The following is a 20533-nucleotide window of genomic DNA, read 5'->3' as shown; positions in this document are numbered from 1 at the left end:
TTTTAGAACATTTAGCCGATAACATTTCTGTATTTTCACATTGTTGTTCTGCTGCATTAACGTGAGTAAAGTTATGTAAAGTTGTTCTTCATCACAGTTTCTACCTGACAGCAGAGACACTGACTGTGTGAATGGATACATGTTGCCATGGACACGCTGCTCTGTACCACTGCCGCGCCAGGAATTAATGTCACCATCTGATTGGCTCCTTCTCTCTCACCAGACATCGTACATGTCACGCCATTGGACCGCTGACGCGGCTCTGGCGCGTGGTTGTGATTCCTTAAATCCCATTGGACAGAAAGCTGCGGGACTTGGTAGCGCCGCATGTTGTGTGTGAGCTGTTATTGGACAGGAGACCAGGTGCTGTAGTCCAGGGTGTTCACCGCTCTGCCATCGTCATATATAAATACAGTAGTGCCGGCAGCTCACTAACAACAGCGGAGTAGTTACTGTCAGCGTCTGTCCACTTCACACACAGGTGAGAGGTTTTCACTATGCTTTTAATCTGAAAGTCAAGAGTGTTGTAGAGTCTAATTTTAACTGTCAACTCTGTCAACAGAGAATGTGTGTCTGTGTGTTTAACTTGAATCAGAGAGGTTGAATCATGCTTCACTAAGTTAGCTAGCACCTTTCTAACACCGCTGGTCTGCAAACACCGGAAGACACTGTCAGCTAACGTTAAATTCAGAGCTAAAGTCTGGCTACATGACCTGGATAGGAAGTGGGTCCGTCAGCTATTTGGTCCGGGTAGCCAACTCACTGTGGTTGAAGTCATGCTGTTGCTTCGTGTTATCACCTATCAGATTCAGCGAACTATTAGTTTCGGTGTCAAAATCCGGTGTCGTTGCTCCTTCAGGCAGTAAACTAGTCTTTCTTACACAACCGACCCCCCAATATGACAGTCTAACAGGCTACAGATTTCAGTCCCGGTCCTAAACGACTTAAGTTCCAGGAAATCCCGCTGCCCTTTCACCCAGTTTTAGTCTGTCTTTATCTGGTGTCTCCAAACACGAGCTGTATGTAGCTGTGTAGGTACGTGTAATAACCAGTGTGACAGCTAACAGCTAGCTGCCACACTTTACACTGTAGATGCCACAGTAAATAGCTAGCTTCAGTTTGGAAGAGACTCTACGTATGTCTTTTTAATTAGCTAACGCAAATAGCTTCCTTTGTGCACGTTGTCTTTTTGTTAGCTAAAAGCATGTGTTTGTTTTGTATGTTAACGTCAAGTAAAGCAGACAGATGATTATATCTCAATCACCACGATAAGTGTCATTACTAGGGCAACGATGTTAGCTAACATGCTAGCTGCCCACTGTTCTCTATAACCTTGTCTGATAGCTGTAACCTTACATCAGCTAGCTAAATAACATTAGCTTGAATATTTCTGAGCTGACAGTGGAACAACGACACAAACTTCATGTTAAACGCTAAATAACGTGTTGCTGTGAGACTCCAGTGGTATTAGCTTGGTTATAGGTATTAAAGTGCAGTCTCGTATATATAAATAACAGCTGTCCAATGGAAAAAAAAAGCTAGTCTCATTTTTAAAGTTATTCTGGGATGGCTGCTGCTGCTCTGGTGGTGCATTTATTTTAACATCCTGGATGGATGTAAATAGTGACTGGTATTACTGAAGTAACGTGCTCTTTAACCACTTAATGTGCTCTTTAACCTACATAATTTGCTCTTTAACCTACTTAATGTTATTACAGTGGTAAAGGTTTGAGAGCTGGCGGCTGTGCCTGTGTAGCTTTGATAGGTGGTGTGTCTGTACCACCCTTCTTTTCAGACCCCAGTCCAACATTAGCAGTCAGGAGACATTACAGGCTCTTGATTAAATACTGTGGACATGTAGAAACTGCAGTGCTCCAACACTAACAACAAACAAATCTGTCAAATTAATACAATGCTGAATGTGAACCCACTCCTCAGCCTGTTCAGGATGCCCGGATCAGCTCCAATCAGTTGTTTGGGACCATGGCCCAAAGACGTGGGTATCATTGCCATGGAACTGTACTTCCCGGCCCAGTATGTGGACCAGGCCGAGCTGGAGCAGTTTGACGGCGTGGCAGCTGGTAAATACACGGTGGGCCTGGGCCAAGCTCGCATGGGCTTCTGCTCTGACCGCGAGGACATCAACTCTCTGTGCCTGACTGTGGTCCAGAGGCTGATGGAGAGAAATGGCCTGTCCTACGACAGCGTGGGTCGACTGGAGGTCGGCACTGAGACCATCATTGACAAGTCCAAGTCTGTCAAAACCGTCATCATGCAGCTGTTTGAGGACTCGGGCAATACAGATGTGGAGGGCATTGACACCACAAATGCCTGCTATGGTGGAACAGCTGCACTCTTCAATGCTGTCAACTGGGTGGAGTCCAGCTCATGGGATGGTGAGTCAACAGTCCAGTGTCACTGTTGTTGATGTGTTTTCTAACTATTATTGTCATTCTTGATTAATCTGCTTGTTATTTCTGCAGTTATTTTCTTTATCAGTTGTTTTGAACATAAAACTCTTTTCCATTGTAATGTCTATAAGCCATAAATACTCAGTTCAGTGTTAATGACCCTGTAGATATGTAAAGATGGGATCTTCCCTACTGAATAAAAGATGTGGTCAGTCTGAACAATGCTCCCTCTCAGCAGTAGCAGTGACAGCATCAGTTTAATCTTAGGGAGAAGTTTTCATTCAGTTTTATCATTGACACCCTGACTGATCAGATTATATCTTTTAGCTGAGACATGTATTTAATCAGCTTTAACCAGTGTTAGACTGTGTGTTGCTGGGACAGATTTGTGTGAGACTGATGCTGCTGTGCTGATGATACAGTTTTACAGAGGAAATGTATGTGTGTATATTTCTTTAAAATGAGTCCTGCTGTTTATCTTATCCTCTCTGCAGGACGTTATGCTTTGGTGGTAGCAGGGGATATTGCTGTCTACGCCACAGGAAGTGCCAGGCCTACAGGGGGGGCTGGTGCAGTGGCCATGCTGATTGGACCAAATGCTCCTCTGGCCTTTGAACGAGGTCAGTTCACTGATAACTGTTTGCCTCTTGTGGACTCTTCAGTGACCGATGTATTGATAAGAGCCCACTGTCACTCAGCTGATTGAATGTTTACTGCTGAATGAACTGTTGTACCAAGTCACTGAAGTTTGGATTTGGATTCAGCTGCTGTTGACATGTGGAAATCAATGAGAGCTGTGCTTGTTTACACTGTGCACTGGTGACATTAGTATGTTGTAATGAGGTGTTGAACTTTACTTCTAAACACCAGAGAGTATCACAGTCATTCTGTTTATCACAGCAGGCCTTTATGTGATGTTTTTAAATGTATCCAGCTCAGTCTGTGTGTTTAATGTGTTTGACACCTGCTTTGGTGCAGGTCTGCGAGGGACCCACATGCAGCATGCATATGACTTCTACAAGCCAGACCTGGTGTCAGAGTACCCTGTGGTGGACGGGAAGCTGTCGATAGAGTGCTACCTGAGTGCCTTGGACCGCTGCTACTCTGTGTATCGCAACAAGATCCACGCTCAGTGGCAGAGAGGTGGGTGGAGACTGATCTATGAAGGCTTGTTTTTATATTCCTCTCAGATCAGCTGCTTGTTAGGTGAAGAGGTGTCAGAGGTCAACTTAGCACCTGAGGTGTATAGGTGTGTTCCACACTCGTCTACTAAATGACACCTTCAGTAGTCATCATCAGTACTGGCTGAAGAGGTGTAGGCTGAAGCTACAGCTTATTACACCGCCCCTCTCTATGTAACGTTACATGAAACAGCAACCCTCTCACTACAGGCCAATTCATGGTCAGAGAAAATCGGAATGAGGAGAAGCAGAAACAGAAAGAAACTTTTCACCACTAAGATTAGACACCAAACTATTTACAAACAGAAACTAAACAAGAGGCAAGACGAGGAGTTCCAGTGTGTCAAACATACAAATACCAGAAGAGAGAAAATACGAAAAAAGTAAATAAAGATCTTCTCTGCTACATTCATGATAATAATCATATCTCAGTTTTATATTTATTTTTCACCATATTTTTAAACATTTGTCTTAATTTACCAAGTGAACTACACATTCTTAATACATTATCACAATTCATCCACAGGTTTACCCCTTTGACAGATGTGCATCTTCTTTTTAGATTGGTCCTGGCCCACCCCCCCCCTAATGTTAGTAAAGCTCAAATATATCAGGAGGCCTTTTTAAAACACCTGCAGACACAGATCTAAGATGTGTCTTCTTTATATCAGGTGGTCAGAGTACCTCAGGTGCTCAGTCAGACCCATGAGGGGAGTGCAGTGGAGGGACTGGATGGATAACAGTCTAATGAGTTAAGAGGGTTTAGGACATTACCTGTTTGCTGTGCTAAGAAGTTTACTTAAGTTCAGTGACCATGAAGTGGTTTAATGAGATGAGCCTTTAACCTGATGTGTCAACATGTTCATTTTCAAGAACATCAGGTATTAAACACACATTCATAAGCAGCGCTGCATGTCCAGCTCTACATATGTAATGTGTTTCCATGACAACACAGAGGCGGAGGTTGTGTTGGTATGTTCCTCACCTTCAAATGAACTTTGTCACTTTGGTATTTTTGTACCTGGTGCAGAGGTGGGAGGAGACAAACATGTGTTGTGTGTTTCTCATTGCACTGTGCAACGGTGCCAGTGAGACAGATCAGTGTGTCAGGAGTTCTTCAGACCAAACGGTCTCTGTGGTCTCATCATTCTTGTTCGTCTTCTCAACAGACGGATCAGAGAAGCTCTTCAGCCTGGAGGACTTTGGTTACCTGGTCTTTCACTCTCCATACTGTAAACTGGTGCAGAAGTCGTTGGCCAGACTGATGCTGAACGACTTCCTGAGCCACCCCAGCCCCAACACCGAGACGGGACCCTTCACAGGCCTCGATGCCTTCAGGTACACTCAGAGGAAAGCAGCTGCACAGAGACGCAGTTCTGGTCCTGATAAAGGATCTCCTCATTAAAGGAGCACTCCCACATTTTGGAAAGTGGACTTGTAGAGTAAAGACAGAGCTGAAGTGGTCCGTCAGGACCTGACAGCTCAGACGTGTTAAACCTGCTCAGTTACGTTAAAGCAGAGAAGTAGTCCCTGTGAAAACCGTCAGTCATGTTCTGTAGATTAAAGTCATCAGGACACTGTTGATGTTACTGTTGACTTTTTAATTCAGATTTCATTGACCTCTGCTGTATCAGGGTGGATCAGGAAAATCGGAGAGAAAATAAAAACAAAACTAGATATGAAACCTCAACAACTTAGTTATTCTGTGGCAATACAAACAAAACCTGTTGTTTCTGGTATTCTGTTGTTTATCGAGTGTCTGTGTCTGTATGGCAGAGACATACGGCCTGAGGAGACCTACTTTGACCGGGATGTGGAGAAGGCCTTCATGAAGGCCAGTGCAGATCTGTTTGAGAGGAAGACCAAACCCTCCCTGCTGATCTCCAACCAGAACGGGAACATGTACACCCCCTCAGTCTACGGCTGCCTGGCTTCACTCATCGCACAGTGAGTCTGACTGTCATTCATTCATTCATTTATTCATTCATAAATTTGTATGTATTCAGGGAGGGGATTAACAAGGACGTCAAAGTCATTCCCTTCAGGAATCAGTGATGTCATTAAAACAACAACATCATCTCTCAGCAGAGAAACACACATATGAACAAACGCTTTAAAATGAAAATCCAGTGAACACTGAACCATGACAGATGTGACACTCAGGGCAAGACAAGTCACAGCAGGTTTATTTTTATTAGTTTAGTTGATCTGTCAATGAGAGAGGACCCTAGTTACATGGACCTGCACAATGTCAAGGACAACACAACAAAGTCCTGGACTTGTTTCCATGGTGGTTCTTGATGTGGGTCTAGACCACCAGCTTATTATCACTGCAGCTCACTGTTACTTGACTAAAGAGGAAGTTACACCTCAGGTTTTTAGCAGAGTCACTAGAAGCTGTAAAATGACCTGGTACACAGTGAGGTGCTGTTGAAACAGCAGTGTCAGTGTTGTGTCAGCAGAGTGTGTGTTGTCTCTGTTACAGACACACACCCTCACAGATAGCAGGACAGAGGATCGGGGTTTTCTCCTACGGTTCAGGATTTGCTGCGACGCTGTACTCTGTCAGAGTGACACAGGACCACACACCTGGTGAGTCGGCCTCAGTTACCCTCAGCTGTGTGACGTGGATGGAAGTCCAACATAAACTAACGGTAGTGTGTTCTTCTGTTGGTTGCGGCAGGATCTGGTCTGGACAAACTGGTGTCCAGCCTCAGTGACCTGAAGGTCCGACTGGACTCCAGGACGAAGGTTTCACCTGCCGTCTTCTCTGAGAACATGAAGCTGAGGGAGGAGACTCACCACCTAGGTATGACCTGCTGCTCTCATTGGTGGGTTACAGTGACAGTAAATCAGTCTGTCAGGAAGCTTTAACTCCCCACTTTCACCAGGTGTTTGCTCAGGGGGATGTTAGGGGATAACATTATAAAGAGTCTTTACTGAGCCTGAGCATCAAAGTCTAACCCGTCATAAACTGCTCTAGTCCGGAGTCCTGTCCCAGTGAAGAACACTGCTCTGGTTCTCACTGTTCTAACTCCTGACCTGATACTCAGTTTCACTTCCTGCTGTCACTGATCATTGCTGTCTCTCTCTGTCCTGCAGCCAGCTATGTCCCCCGAGGCTCAGTGGACGAGCTGTTCCCAGGGACCTGGTACCTGACGCGAGTGGACGACAAACACCGCAGGGAATACGCCCGCAGACCTCTGAGCCATAACCTGCCGGCAGAACCAGAACTTGTTCGCACCAGCACGGCCACTGAGGTACAGGAGGAGTAAATGTTTATATCTCATTATATCTGATAAGGATGGGAGGGACATACACAGCTCCTACACCTGCGCATGCAGTAGATGACCAGCAGGGGGTAGTAGCAGTGGGTGAAAATCTTTCCAGGCTCTAGGCTGTTCACTGAGGGTTGAACCTCAGTGGTTTGGACCAATCAGCATGCTCTGAGGGAGGAGCAACTGGCAGCTACAGGGAAGGGACTGTTTTTAGTTTTAGTAAGAGAGACTTTAACGCACAAAGTATCCTCACAAAGGCAAGAATCATCTAGCAACATGCTAATGCTAACGAGCTGTCAGAGCTCGTCAGGCTGAGCACCAGCTCAAGTATCACAATATTCTATGTTATTCTATGTGACCAGAGTCCTCTCTCATTGTCTTAGATAAACTAAACTAATAAAAATAAATCTGCTATGTTTTTCCTCCTCAGCACATCCCCAGTCCAGCCAAGAAGATGCCTCGCATCCCTGCAGCCAGCTCCAGCCCCGAGGCCACCGTCAGCAACTGAGAGCACTTAGCTAACCTCTGAGAGGTATCAGACAGCACTAGAGGTCAGAGGTCACCTCGAAAATCATTGTATGTTAAACTAAATTAGGTCGGATCAGTGAGTCATGCCTGTGGACAGATGCTTCTGTCCTGCCTGTACCCTTCCCATGATGCCCTGCTGTCCAGTCTGTCTCCATCACCACAGTTTGTTTTAACCTTTATTTAAAGTTTACTTTTTTACATGTTCTCCCTTTGCATTAGTGTATAATGGACAGATGTTTATCTGGGAGGGGCACAGGCAGATGTTTGGGAGCAGACTTCCTGCTGGCAGCTGGCAGCCAGAGACAGGAAGAGGAAATGACCATAATTAGTGTGGCCTCAGGCCTTCTGCTGATTAAAGAACAAAGGGAAGTGGGCCTCAACCGTGTTTATGTATCAGAGTGCTGGTGCTGCTGCTGCCACTGCTGCCACGGCAACCCAGCGAGAGACAGAGCTCACACCCCCACCCTGCTGTTTGTGTTCAATACCTCAGTTTTCTATAAGGAGATCAGTTCCTACAGGACTACAGACCCCAGGAGCAGCTGATGCTCCACCTGTAGCCAAGCTGACATAGTCACAGTCTGCTCCATAGGAACATGTTAACACTGAAGCTGCTCTGAGTTACTCTGATGTTGGTTTCTCTGTTTTTAAGAAAAGTCTAAACCCACTGAGGAAGACGCTGCTGCTCCTCATCAGTTCTGACTGTTTGTGATAGCAGTGTGAGGAGATGAGACCTCACCTGGTTATTGATGAATTAATTGTCAGTGTTTAAGAGTGAATCCATCATGTGATCAAACATCCTCTGGTTTCAGCTTCTCAGCAGCTGCTCAGTTAAACTGATGGTGAACTGAATCTGTGTGGACCGGTGATGTCAGGGTCTGCGTCAGGATCAGAAAGTGTAGATATTAACAGGATATTTGAATGTTGATTATGATGATTAGTTGATTATAGAAGATTATATTAATTATTGGTTGCTGCCAAATTTTTTCCAAACCACAACAAATGTGTTTTCTTCTTCACTGCCACACATACAGTAACAGTTCATCACCATGGAGACAGTGAACCAACATCAGTGGGTTTAGATTTTTCTGTGTCTCATCTTAAAAGGTTCAACATGCATCAATTCAGTATTGACAGCCAAGCTCTGAGGATGATGAGGATGTTTGGACTTGACTCACATGTTTAAGTGACCTGATGTCACATGACATCCTCTACTGAGGTGAGGGGCTGCTCATCATCACAATCACAAACTGGAAACAGGCGTGAATATGACCTGTGTCGTCTGTGTGTTTACTTCCTGTATGAACTGACAGATGTCAGTTCCTCACTTGTCCCATGATGCAGCACTGCTGCAGGTTTTACTCCACACGTGGTGGAGAGCTGAGGTACCAGAGAATCCAGATCATCGGCGGCTCTGCTTCCTTCAGCCTGTGAAGCAGCAGCAGTCACTGTTGACTGTGCAGAGTCGGTCAGAGCAGGTTCGTATACTACATCAGACTGTTGCTTCAGGACTTCAGTGATGGTTCCAGTCTGACTCTGGTCTCTGTTCATCTCACCAAACAGCCACAGCTTCACAGCTGTGGCTGTGATCCAGTGTTTTGGCTCCTCATCACAGTCCATCACATTCATACTGAAGCCTTAAAGTCAAAGGGCTTAGCTCCAGGTTCAGGTCCTATCATCACACTAGTTCTTGTTTTTCTCAGTGTGGTTGTTCTTCCTGTTTTAACACTGACACTGGTTTGACTGTGGCTCCAGTCAGCAACATAAACAGGCAGAAAACAACAGCCTTAGATAACTGTTGGTGTTCTCCTGGTCCTGGTTGGATCAGCTGGTAGCCGGGCTCACTGGAGTCTGGACTATTGACGTCCAGGTGACCACGTTGAGAAGCCTTACAACAAACATGTATGACCTGTAAACAGAATCATGTACAGATGTTTTTAAATGTACAGTCAGACCTGGTTCCTCTGAGGTCAGACCCTGCTCTCACACACACACACGTAAAGAGTGTGTGTGTGTGTGGGGGGGGACCCGTCTCAGAGTCACATGATCTTTACCTGTGTTGATGGTAATGTACAAACTGTAAGATTATTTATGCTGTATAGATATCTCATCTGATGACACTTTGTGTAAATGTGTAGATTCAGAATAAATGAACTTCACACACAGTCTGTGTAGAATTACTTTTATCAATAAATCATGAAATCATGAGCGCACACACACAGGTCTGCAGGTGAGATCTTACCTCATCACCTACACTCTTTAAAACTACATAATAAATACTGTATGGGCCTCAACATTTATCAGCCACACCATCATCTGTACCCAGGCAGCCTGAGCAGCTCCACTCAGCTGCGAACCAGCAGAACCTATTAGCAGGGCCACCTGTGAATGTGGTCAGTCTGCAGAACCCACAGATCGTGACTGAAGAACCTTTCAAACCCCTCAGGTTACAGAGAAGCTCAAACATCATACAACATAAACCCACTCAGTATGATAAGCAAGTGTATATGAACAGCTGCATACATCAGGGTGGAGTCATCATCGCTGCTACACAGGTAAACATCACTCTTACAAGTGCAGGGTTCCTCTGAAAACTCTGAAATCATAAGATTGTCTTCATCTTCTTTATGTAACAGATTTAATCACAGTCATGAATATATTGTCAGGATAATGTGTCTGTCAAATAGCTGATTGGATCCCCATACAGGGTCAGGCCGGCCCTGGGTGGGGGCAGCAGGTAGCTTAGTCTCTACACCTGAGCTGCAGCTCCTCATGGTGAGTGGTTGGTTAGTGAGGAAGATGATGAGGTGAGTGAGTGGGAAGAGGAGATGAGTGGGAGGTGAGTCATGAAAGTGAACAGTCATAAGAGAAAGGGAAAAAAAAAGGCATCAATCAGAGGTGGATCAGAGCGTGAGGGAAGAGAGGATGAGGAGAAGGAAACAAGGGCAGGACTGAGAAATGTAGAGATGAGATTTAAGGGAAAAAAGAAAGTTGCAGGACAAGTTGAGGACGTCAAATATATTAGAGTTTGAGAAGATGGAAAGATGTTAATAGGATGCAACAGTGAAGTGCATGTGGAGAAGACAAATGCAGACACAGGTGAAGGCTGGCAGGTGTAATGAAAGTAAAGAAGACCAAAACTCACAGACCAGAGGAAACACTGCAAAAAAAAAAAAAAAAAAACCCAACATGGAGCAGGAACACAACGAGAAAATCCAAACTCAGGAAGCAGCTGGGAACACGAGAACTGAAGAGAACTGGAACACAGAGACTAAAAACACAGGTGAGGCAGAAATAACTTGACACAGGTGAAACACATCGGGGTGGTGCAGACAATCACAAGAGCGGGAAACTAGACAGGAAGTACAGACACACAAGGTAAATCCTATCAAAATAAAACGGGAGATGATAAACAAAGCGTCACTGACATGGGCAGATGTGACATAGAAGAGAATAAAGACCAAAACCTCTAAGGTGTTTCAGGAGTTTGGAGATGAGACTGAAGGAAAGAGAAGAAGAGATTGGTGCGTAGAGGGAGGGAGGGAGGCCAAAGTGTTTTACAGTGAGTGTGGAGGGGATCGGAGAGTAGATTAGTGAGTGGGGGTGTGAAGTGTTGGAAAAAGAGGTGGAGGAGAAAGTCTCATATGCTGAGGCTGTTAAACAAAAACAGAATAAGGAGGGAGGATGTAACAAAGAACAACCGACAGTTAAAGAAGAACATGATGAGAAGTTGAACAAGGAGAGAGTTTTCTAACAGAAGAGATGAAAGGGAGATCAGATCTAAGACTGAGAGGATTCAGGTCCGTGTGAAGGCTGCAGAGCATCATTCAGATATGAAGAGGGAAGCAGTAAATGATGAACTCTGGATACAGTCAGGAGATGACACGTGTGGCTGGATAATACTAATGATTTCTTTTCATGTTTATGAGGACAGTGTGTCACTTCTGTAAAAAATGGAGTGGTCACATGGTCTCAGTGTTTTTTTCTGATGCTGAAATCAGAAATTCATCGTTCCATAACATCAAACTGGTCTTAATGGGAATGGGAGGGAAAATATTCAGTCAAGGTGAAGACAGGTCAGCCGTCAGGTCAATGACAGGACTCCTCAGGGAGTGTATGAGGTCTAGTTTATTTCCACTATGATAAATGATGTATTGTAAATACTCCAGTGGACAGAGGCAGATCAGTGTCTGTGCATGATGAGACTTTGTGGAGAAGTTTTAAGAAACTGCAATAATCAAGTTGAAAAATGAGAAACAAAACATGGATTTAAGTTTTCAGTGGAAAAAACTAAAGCTATGTTCTTCACAAGAAAGGGAGTCAGGGAATCTAATGTGAAACTAATGGAAATAAGTTTTAGACTAAGGTTAGTATTGCATGTGGATCAGCAGCACAGTCTGAGCTACAGACCTGGATGTTCTGCAGACTCAGCTCGCAGAATGTTTATCAGCATTCAGGATTTCCTCAGTGTGTTCAGTCCGAGGTGAAGCAGGTGAAATGTCATCGTGGTCAGAAGCAGCTGGTGACTAATTACTGGGTCACCCTGAGGCTGCGTGGAGACGGTGATCCAACAGAAAGTCTGCTGCAGACATGATGGGAAAAGGAGAGGACGGTCTGGGCTGGATAGGAATCAAATGACAGAAGATATGAGATGAAGAGTTTGTCTGGGTTTTAGAAAATCATGTGGGACATTGATCCTGAATTACTGAGGGTTCAGCACAGTTATAAGACTATATATTAGTATCAAAGGTGGACAGCAACAAAGTACATTAACTTGAGTACTATACTAAAGTACATTTTTTGAGTATCTGTACTGTACTGTTCTATCTTGTACTTGAGTATTATTTTATTTCTAAACTTCTGACTTTTACTCCACTACACTTGAAGACAATTATAGTACTTTTTACTCCTCTACATTTCCATGTAGTACTCTTACTTTGAAGCAGCTTTTAGTCAGTGAATGAATTTTATTTTATTCTGAAAATGTGATAGACCATACACTGTGTTCATCACAGGAGAAAAACCATTTACAGCCAACTCACTGTCAGTCATGTTTGAACCTGTCAGTGTCCCAATGATGAGAACGTTGGATAAAAATGAGGCAGAAGATTCTTCACCAGAGACCATAGTCTAATCTGAAGTCTGTGTTTGAAGGTTTAAAAGAAAGATTCATTTAGTTTGAAATGTTTGCTGTGTTCATCACGACCAGACTTCATCACTGACTAAAATAAAGAAATACAAAAATGCCAGTGGGTCCTGTGGCTGATTCAGTTGTTTTTATGGTCATTTATATCGTATCCTACAAGCTTTTTATTCTACAGGTTCTACAGTCAGTCAATCAGCCAGTCAGTCAGTAGGTTGTTTCAGAGTCATTATGTTCTGCAAATGTGGAACAATACAACAATGTTTTGACATAATGTACTTTTGAATACTTTAGTATTTTTTAAGATCAAGTACTCCAGTAATTTAACTCCAGTAAAAATCTGACTGAACAACTTTCACTTGTATTGGAGTCATATTTGACCGGGAGGATCTAAAGGAGCTATGTACTTTGTCCACCTTTGATTACCATAGTAGCATGGACTGTAAATTTACAGGCAGTTCAGACTTAGACAGACGATCAAAGGTTACTGAGTGGGAGTTAATAAGAGAACGTCTGACTGTTATAATCATATATCATGTTGATGGAGTTAGAATGGACTGAACAGGACAGTTACAGTCTTATAGTCAGGACACAGCTTCAGTCCTGTGGAGGGTCTGGAGGTCAGAGGTCAGAGCAGGAAACACATCACTGAGTAATCGAAGCAGTAAATAACAACAGGTTCACTGAGTGAGAGCTGCTGCTGTTCTCCAGACACCTCCCTGTCTCCACCACCGGATGGTGCCAAAATAATGAACTTTGAAATCTTACACTGGAGCTCAGTGAGCTGCAACCAATTATAATTCATTATTAATCTATCTGACAGTCGTTTTCTGAATTAGTGGATTCCATGTTTAGTCTATGAAATATTAAAAAATAATGAAAATGGCACTCACAGTTTCTCAGAGGTCAACTAACAGTTCAGACCCCTCAGATAATCAGTTTAATGTCATGTATGACAACAGATTTGACAGACTGGGACCAGGAAATACTGAAAGAATGAATCAATTATCAAAACAGACCCTGTTGCTCAATCAATCTTCCAATAGTTTTATCTCTAGTTCTGATACTATTGGAGTTGCTGTTTGTTTAGATGATCTGTCACTTTAATTAACTAGTCTAATATTGATTAAGGTCATATGACTGTATTAAATGCTGTTCTACTCTATAATCTTTTATATCTAACACCTGCTACAAACACCAGCAGCAGTCACTGAACAGTTGTTCACAGTTTATCACAGGAAACACCGAATCTTAACCGTATTCAGAGACTATAATAAAGTGATGGAGTTCACCTCAAAGATTTTAGTTCTCTAACTCAGCCCTGACACCGACTCTGTATTGAAGGTTCATAAATGAGTTTATTATCAGTGTTTTATTAACAGTGTATTATCTGAATCAGCTGACAGGAAAATGTGATCTACAAGAATTCAGAGAAGAAATTTATATTTTCTCCTTCAAGAGAAATCCAGAGAAGTGAGCTCCTGAACCACATCTGTTCCTCCACTGATGTCTTAGATAAACCGTTTATTGTGAGAACAGCTCCTGGGTCAGGGACACTTTACAGGTTTTCTTCCACTGTGAATCTGTGCAGGATTTTATGTTTATGTTAAAACTGAGGACTATGGGAGAAACACTGAAACGTTCTGTTAAATAACTAAGATGTTATTCATAGATGTGAATCCCTAAAGGTGCAGCCCCAAACAGAGGGAGGAGGTGAACAGATCTACCTGAATAGAAGGACAGAGAAGCCCTGAAACCCGAACCCTCTTTTCTGAGTCCTCTCCTCTGTCTTTCGTACAGTTCAACATGAATGTTCACTGGAGCTGTGTAACGGAACTATGCCTTAAAAGTGTGTGTTTGAATTCTCTACAAAAGAAGAGAGAGGGAGAGTGGAAGACCCGCCCGCCACAGAGCAGCAGTCCACTACAGGCTCCACAGCAGCGGACACCGCCCCGCACCGCGCGACGCACCCAGCCAGGGTGGAGTTTAAGCAGCCGCAGAGCCCAGAGCGGATAGGGAGGGGAACCGAGGAAAAGTCGCTAACTGGCCTTTCCCCTGCTAAAAAAAATCCGCTTTGTACCGGGGAACGGTTAAGGGACCGCTACCGTTTGTGGTTTTCAGAGGTCGAGGCGCCGCCGGCGGGAAATCATCGACGCGCTCAGGTCAGAATGAAAGTTTCTAAGTTTGAAAAGTTTCCACCATTGTAGCGACGAGGCCGTGACGTCAGCAGAGCCTCGATGTGGAGACAGAAAAGTTGGTGAAAGTAGCAGAGACACAGGCCTGCAAATGTGTAGCAGCAGCACAGACACACAACACAGACACACACAGAACAGTGTGTGAAAGTCTCCACTTAGTTAACACGATGTTGTTCAGGACTGGCGCTTTATCACTGCTCCATCTACAGACCTGCTCAAGTTTCCGGACAATAAGTTAGGGCGTCTGGCATTTTGATGAGGTGTGTGTGTCTGCGTGTGCGCGCGCCTGTGTGTATAATTGTGTAATCTTGTTGAGTTCCGTATTTTAAGAAGTCCCTGCTCCGCTAACAAAGAGCAGTGTTGGGTGTGTTACTACACAAACAGACAGAAAGTGCAGCCTCCGGGTGTAGATTCCTCCACCTCTGTGATGTGGTGTGCGACAGCGGAGGAATGTGGACGGAGACACGTTTACTCTGAGCTGTAAACTGCTGTCAGCAACAGGCAGGTCTGAATGTGAACACTACCAGCGAGCTGATGATAACAGTCTGTAGTCAGTGCTCCAGGGCATGCTACAAGCTACATGCTACATGCTGCCACTCAAGGTGAAAGGTGACTGACTCCATCCAGTGTCTACTGTCCATCAGTGTAATCTACTGTGACCGTGTTACATTCTACTGTGGCAGTTACATTCTACTATAACAGAGTTACATTATACTGTGACAGAGTTACATTCAACTGTAGCAATTTTTTACATTCTACTGTAGCAGTGTTACATTAATACTGTGACAGTTACGTTCTACTGTTAAAGATTTAAATTCTACTGTAGCATTATTACATTCTACTGTGACAGAGTAACATTTTACTGTAACAGAGTTACATTCTACTGTGACAGTTACATTCTACTGTAACAGACTAACATTCTACTTAAACAGAGTTACATTCTACTGTGGGAAAGTTAGATTCTACTGTATCAGAGTAACATTTTACTGTAGCAAAGTTACATTCTACTGTAAGAGTTAGATTCTACTGTTGCAGTTACATTCTACTGTAACAGAATGACATTCTACTGTAACAGACTAACATTCTACTGTAACAGAGTAACATTCTACTTTAACAGAGTTACATTTTACTGTATCAGAGTTGCATTCAACTGTAACAGTTACATTCTACTGTGAAAGAGATTCTACTGTGACAGAGTTACATTCTACTGTAGCAATGTAATATTCTACTGTAACAGACTAACATTCTACTGTATCAGAGTAACTTTCAACTTTAACAGAGTTAGACTCTACTGTATCAGAGTTACATTCTACTGTAGCAAAGTTACATTATACTCTAACAGAGTAACATTCTACTATGACAGTTAGATTCTACTGGAGCAGAGTATCATTCTACTGTAACAGTTAGATTCTACTGTGAAATAGATTCTACTGTGAAAGTTACATTCTACTGTAACAGTGTAACATTCTACTGTATCAGAGTTAGATTCTACTGTATCAGAATAACATTCTACTGTAACAGAGTTAGATTATACTGTAACAGAGTTAGATTCTACTGTGACAGTTACATTCTACTGTGAAAGAGATTCTACTGTAACAGACTGACATTCTACTGTATCAGTAACATTCTACTTTAACAGAGTAACATTCTGCTGTGACAGTTACATTCTACTGTAGCAGAGTATCATTCTACTGTAACAGTAACATTCTACTGTAGCAGTGTTACATTCTACTGGGACAGCAGAGTTAACACTGCTAGCTCCGTCAGCTCGTGCTGTAACTACACTGACCATGACAGAACATTAGCACCAGGATCTTATTCAGGATGTGATTCTGATGAGGTGACAGTGACTGTCTGATTGTACATTCACTTTATTTAATCAGAGCAACAGACTACAACACTTCGGGCAGGGGGGGGGGGGCTGCAAACGCACACACCATTCTGTAGTTAGTTTGATGATCACCAGACATTTTACCCAATATGGTCTGCACTGAGCTGAAGTTAGCTCAGTTCTGTGATATTTCTCAAGGCCATGTTGGTCACAATGAAAAGCCTCCCCAGTGATTTTGTTTGTGGGGCGGAAAACATTCTGCATGATGGTCTGATAGAATAAATTAGATAGAAGAAAAAGTCAAAAGAAGTGAATGTATAATCATCTGCACCTTCAACTGAACGTTATGATTGACAGTGTTGGTTATTTTATGTATCTGAAGTGAGTAATGTTATTGACTTTGTTCTTTTTAAGCAGCTGAAATGATGACTCTTACCAGGAGGTCTGAGTCTCTGCAACCCGTACATATTAGAGCTGCTCAGCACCACATGAAAACCTTCTTTCATGAATATGATGTAGCAGTGACGTAGAGGTGATGTAGTGGTGATGTAGAGGGGATGTAGCAGAGATGTAGAGGTTATGTAGCAGTATTGTAGAGGTGATATAGCGGTGATGTAGCAGAGATGTAGAGGTTATATAGCGGTGATGTAGCAGAGATGTAGAGGTTATGTAGCAGTATTGTAGAGGTTATGTAGCGGTGATGTAGCAGAGATGTAGAGGTGATGTAGCAGAGATGTAGAGGTTATGTAGCGGTGATGTAGCAGAGATGTAGAGGTGATGTAGCAGTATTGTAGAGGTGATGTTGCAGAGATGTAGAGGTTATGTAGCAGTATAGTATTGTAGAGGTGATGTTGCAGAGATGTAGAGGTTATTTAGCAGTATTGTAGGGGTGATGTAGCGGTGATGTAGAGGGGATGTAGCAGTGATATAGAGGTGATATAGCAGTGATGCTACACCATGTAGCAGAGATGTAGCAGTAATGTAGCAGTGTACTCCAGGCTCTGTCACTACTCTGCACAGTTATAATTACCATGATGATTGGTGGTGAAGCTCTGATTAGACTCTGTCTGATAGATCAGACAGCTGATGGTATTTTCTGATATTAGATTATTGATCTATCAGCAGTTGATCGTTTAGAAAAAGTCTGGTGTCAGTGAGGCTTCACTTAAAACAGAGACGTTAGTTACCTGGATGAGACTGTTGGTTTAAACTGAGACTGAACACATGGCTGATGTCATACATGCATGTTACCAGCCCCCTCAGCGCCCCCTGCCGCTACACAGTATTCTGTGCGATAAGACAGTCACTGTGTAAACCAGGAGATTGGAGTGATAGATTCTAGCTGAGACTTGGCTGAGAGATATGACAGACTACACATTGGCAGCCAACAAATCAGCGCCTTGTCGGGTCATGACTGGTGTGATGTCATCAGGAGGAGGGGCCAGAGACTGACGTCCAGGAACAAGAATGTGAAGACAGGATGCGATCAGTCCAGCATGTCTCTCATTGGGACCTGGAGTAGTTTTAGTGACTGCAGATCCACCTGCCACATGTATCCAGCTGTGCAGTGGAGTGGAGGCTGTGTTGGAGAGGTGTCAGTGTCTGTGTCGTGGCCCACTCTCACACCAGTTAAGGAAACTGCTTTTCATTCCAGTGCGCTGCAGTGAGCGGCTGTAGTGTTTTCTCTCAGCCATATATGGTCAAGACAACATGTGTGGCCACTCCCCTTGCACAAGAAATCATTTGTTTTAGACTTGAGCCAGTTCCTGAGCCTGTGTCAGATGCCTGGGGAGTTCAGTCAGATAAACAAGGACTCTCCACATGTATGTAAGGATCCTGTAGCGGCACACTGTGGTGAGATTAGATGCATTTATTAGAAGGCAGTGGTCTCCATGTTTGAACAGACTTTACTCGCAGTGACTTGAAGAGGCCCTGCTCTTTTCCAAGCTAAAGTTTGAGGTGAGACTTGCGTAGGTTGTGGGATCTATGTGGATCCTGAGTGATTGTGACCTGTCAGCACCATTGACATGCTGAAGAGTCTACTGGTTTATTTATCCACACAGAAAGCAGTGGTGGTATAGAGAGCGGTAGAAAACAAGCTTCTCGTCTCCCTCTGCAGACGGACCTGTGAACTGGTCTCTAGTGTTACAGCAGTGACAAATTCACTGGTTTTCCTAGGGCACAAAACACCACAGACCATATCAGATGAGCCAACATAGGAGAGTACAGTCAGACTGAGCCTCAGGCAGAGGTGATGGTGGTTTCTGAAATGAACCAGTCCTCAGAGGTCTCTCTCTGAACAACTCTGATACATCTCTGTATCTGGATACAACTGTGCTCAACGTAATAACATGGGCTGAGGTTGTGGAATGGGCTGTGATGAAAGTCCTGTTAAAAAGGTGTCATTTTCACACGGGGGGTGGTGGTGGTGGTGTGGTGGAGGATGGGGGACGCCCACTGAGGGCTAGGACTAAAACCTGGTTTTGTAGAAACAGTTTCCTGTTGAGAAAGTTAACCAGAATTCTTAATTTCTTAAGGTGACTTCAGTAATATGAGGTTGTTGTGTTGCATGAACCCGTGTACGCTGGTGCATCACTCTGTATGAGCTCAGCTGAATTAAGAGGTAAACGCTGTATGTGCTGGGTCTTATAACTCATCATCCAGCTGTCACTGCATCACACAGCCGCTGATGTGAAGGTCTGTTCAGATGCTGAACTCTGCAGCTTTCATCCATGTTTCCATATTCCCAGAGGGACATTGATCTACGTGTTGTTCCCGTGGACGAGTGTGAGAGGCTGAGGCTGCAGCAGCTGTTTGTTTCTGAGGTTAAACAGTGATCAGAGGTGGAGGTGGAGGAGGAGGTTCAGATGGATGCCTTCAAAGCTCTGCTGTCAGTCTTGACGACCAGAGGAGGCAGAGACACTGAAGCTCACCTCCTGGTCTCTGTTAAACATCTGTAGGCTATAAACACGTAGCTGATGACATCACACACTCAGCATCTAAACAGCACAATAAACACTGTTTTTAACGCCAACATCCAGCACACAGGTGTTTCTCTGTCACGGCTGGTGATGACACAGGTGGTGTCGTGCGTGCGTGCGTGTGTGTGTGTATCAATGGATGATGGATGATGAAGTGATTAAATGTTTAATCTCTACAGTCTGGCTTCACCTTAGTGTCTCCATCATGTTGGTAGTCGTGGGTCAGAGTTTGTGTACAGGTGAGCACAGTCAGGTGTGTTTTGTGGCCCCTCTCAAGCCCCGTTCAGGGTGAACAGTTACAGAAATAGAGTAGATAGAAAGCCTTTATTGCCATTGTATTTAAAATACAATGAAATTGGGAGTGCTTCTCCTGGTGCACGTAAGTTAAAAAGAAAACATTGCACACAGTAGAATATAATGTTTGATGAGTCGGGCTGACTGTGAGTAGTTCAGGCTTTAATGATATAGAAGTGTCCACTGTCCAATATAATGATCTGTCTGTCTGAAAGAATGAAATGTTATATAAAGTATAATAACCCATTTATTTCACTGCTATATTTAAATGAGTGTAAATATACACTATATACCAGCAGCTCTGTTGTAGCTGGTTCTCTCCTTGTCGCTGGGACCAGTTTAAATTGGAGATGAGATGTTATCTGATGTCTCTCTGTCCTCACATTCCTGTTCTCCCCTGGGATTGGCCGTATTTAGATCTGGAGCTGACTCAGTGACTGAGGCTGAATAAAGCCTCTCTCTCTTTCCTCTGTCTCCGTCTCTGTTCTGATGCTGGTATTCCAGAGGAATGTACAGCTGAATTCCTCTGCAGGGCTGGAGGCTGCAGAGCTTCTCTACAGTCTGAGGCTCATGTTGCCCTGCTAAATACGTACCAGTACCTCATTCACAGGAGGGACCAGAGGACCAGAGGACCAGAAGACCGGGGGCCTAAACTCTGAATAAACTCTGTAGACTCTCAAATAAACTGTGTCTA

The 20533-nt window shown here is 43.8% G+C and overlaps 2 protein-coding genes across 2 annotated transcripts in view; both read left to right on the top strand.

Moving 5' to 3' along the window:
- Positions 1 to 376: 376 nt before the first annotated feature.
- LOC111221199 (hydroxymethylglutaryl-CoA synthase, cytoplasmic-like) lies at positions 377 to 9553 on the top strand. The gene is made up of 10 exons (XM_022744562.1): positions 377 to 481; positions 1939 to 2396; positions 2906 to 3031; positions 3390 to 3554; positions 4762 to 4930; positions 5369 to 5539; positions 6078 to 6184; positions 6276 to 6401; positions 6695 to 6852; positions 7301 to 9553. The coding sequence occupies exons 2-10, from the start codon at positions 1949 to 1951 to the stop codon at positions 7376 to 7378; spliced, it is 1548 nt and encodes a 515-aa protein (XP_022600283.1). The 5' UTR covers positions 377 to 481; positions 1939 to 1948; the 3' UTR covers positions 7379 to 9553.
- A 4976-nt stretch (positions 9554 to 14529) lies between these two features.
- The window catches only part of tln1 (talin 1), a 68859-nt gene continuing 62855 nt past the window's right edge, over positions 14530 to 20533 (top strand). The window contains exon 1 of the mRNA XM_022744631.1: positions 14530 to 14700. The gene's annotated coding sequence lies outside the window, so the exon portion shown is untranslated. The remainder of the gene's footprint in view (positions 14701 to 20533) is intronic.

The sequence above is a fragment of the Seriola dumerili genome, unplaced genomic scaffold (assembly GCF_002260705.1).
Source record: "Seriola dumerili isolate Sdu_G_001 unplaced genomic scaffold, Sdu_1.0 BDQW01000081.1, whole genome shotgun sequence".
NCBI lineage: Eukaryota > Metazoa > Chordata > Actinopteri > Carangiformes > Carangidae > Seriola > Seriola dumerili.
The sequence above is the reverse complement of the archived record's forward strand: the minus strand, read 5'-3'. Positions and strand labels throughout refer to the sequence as shown.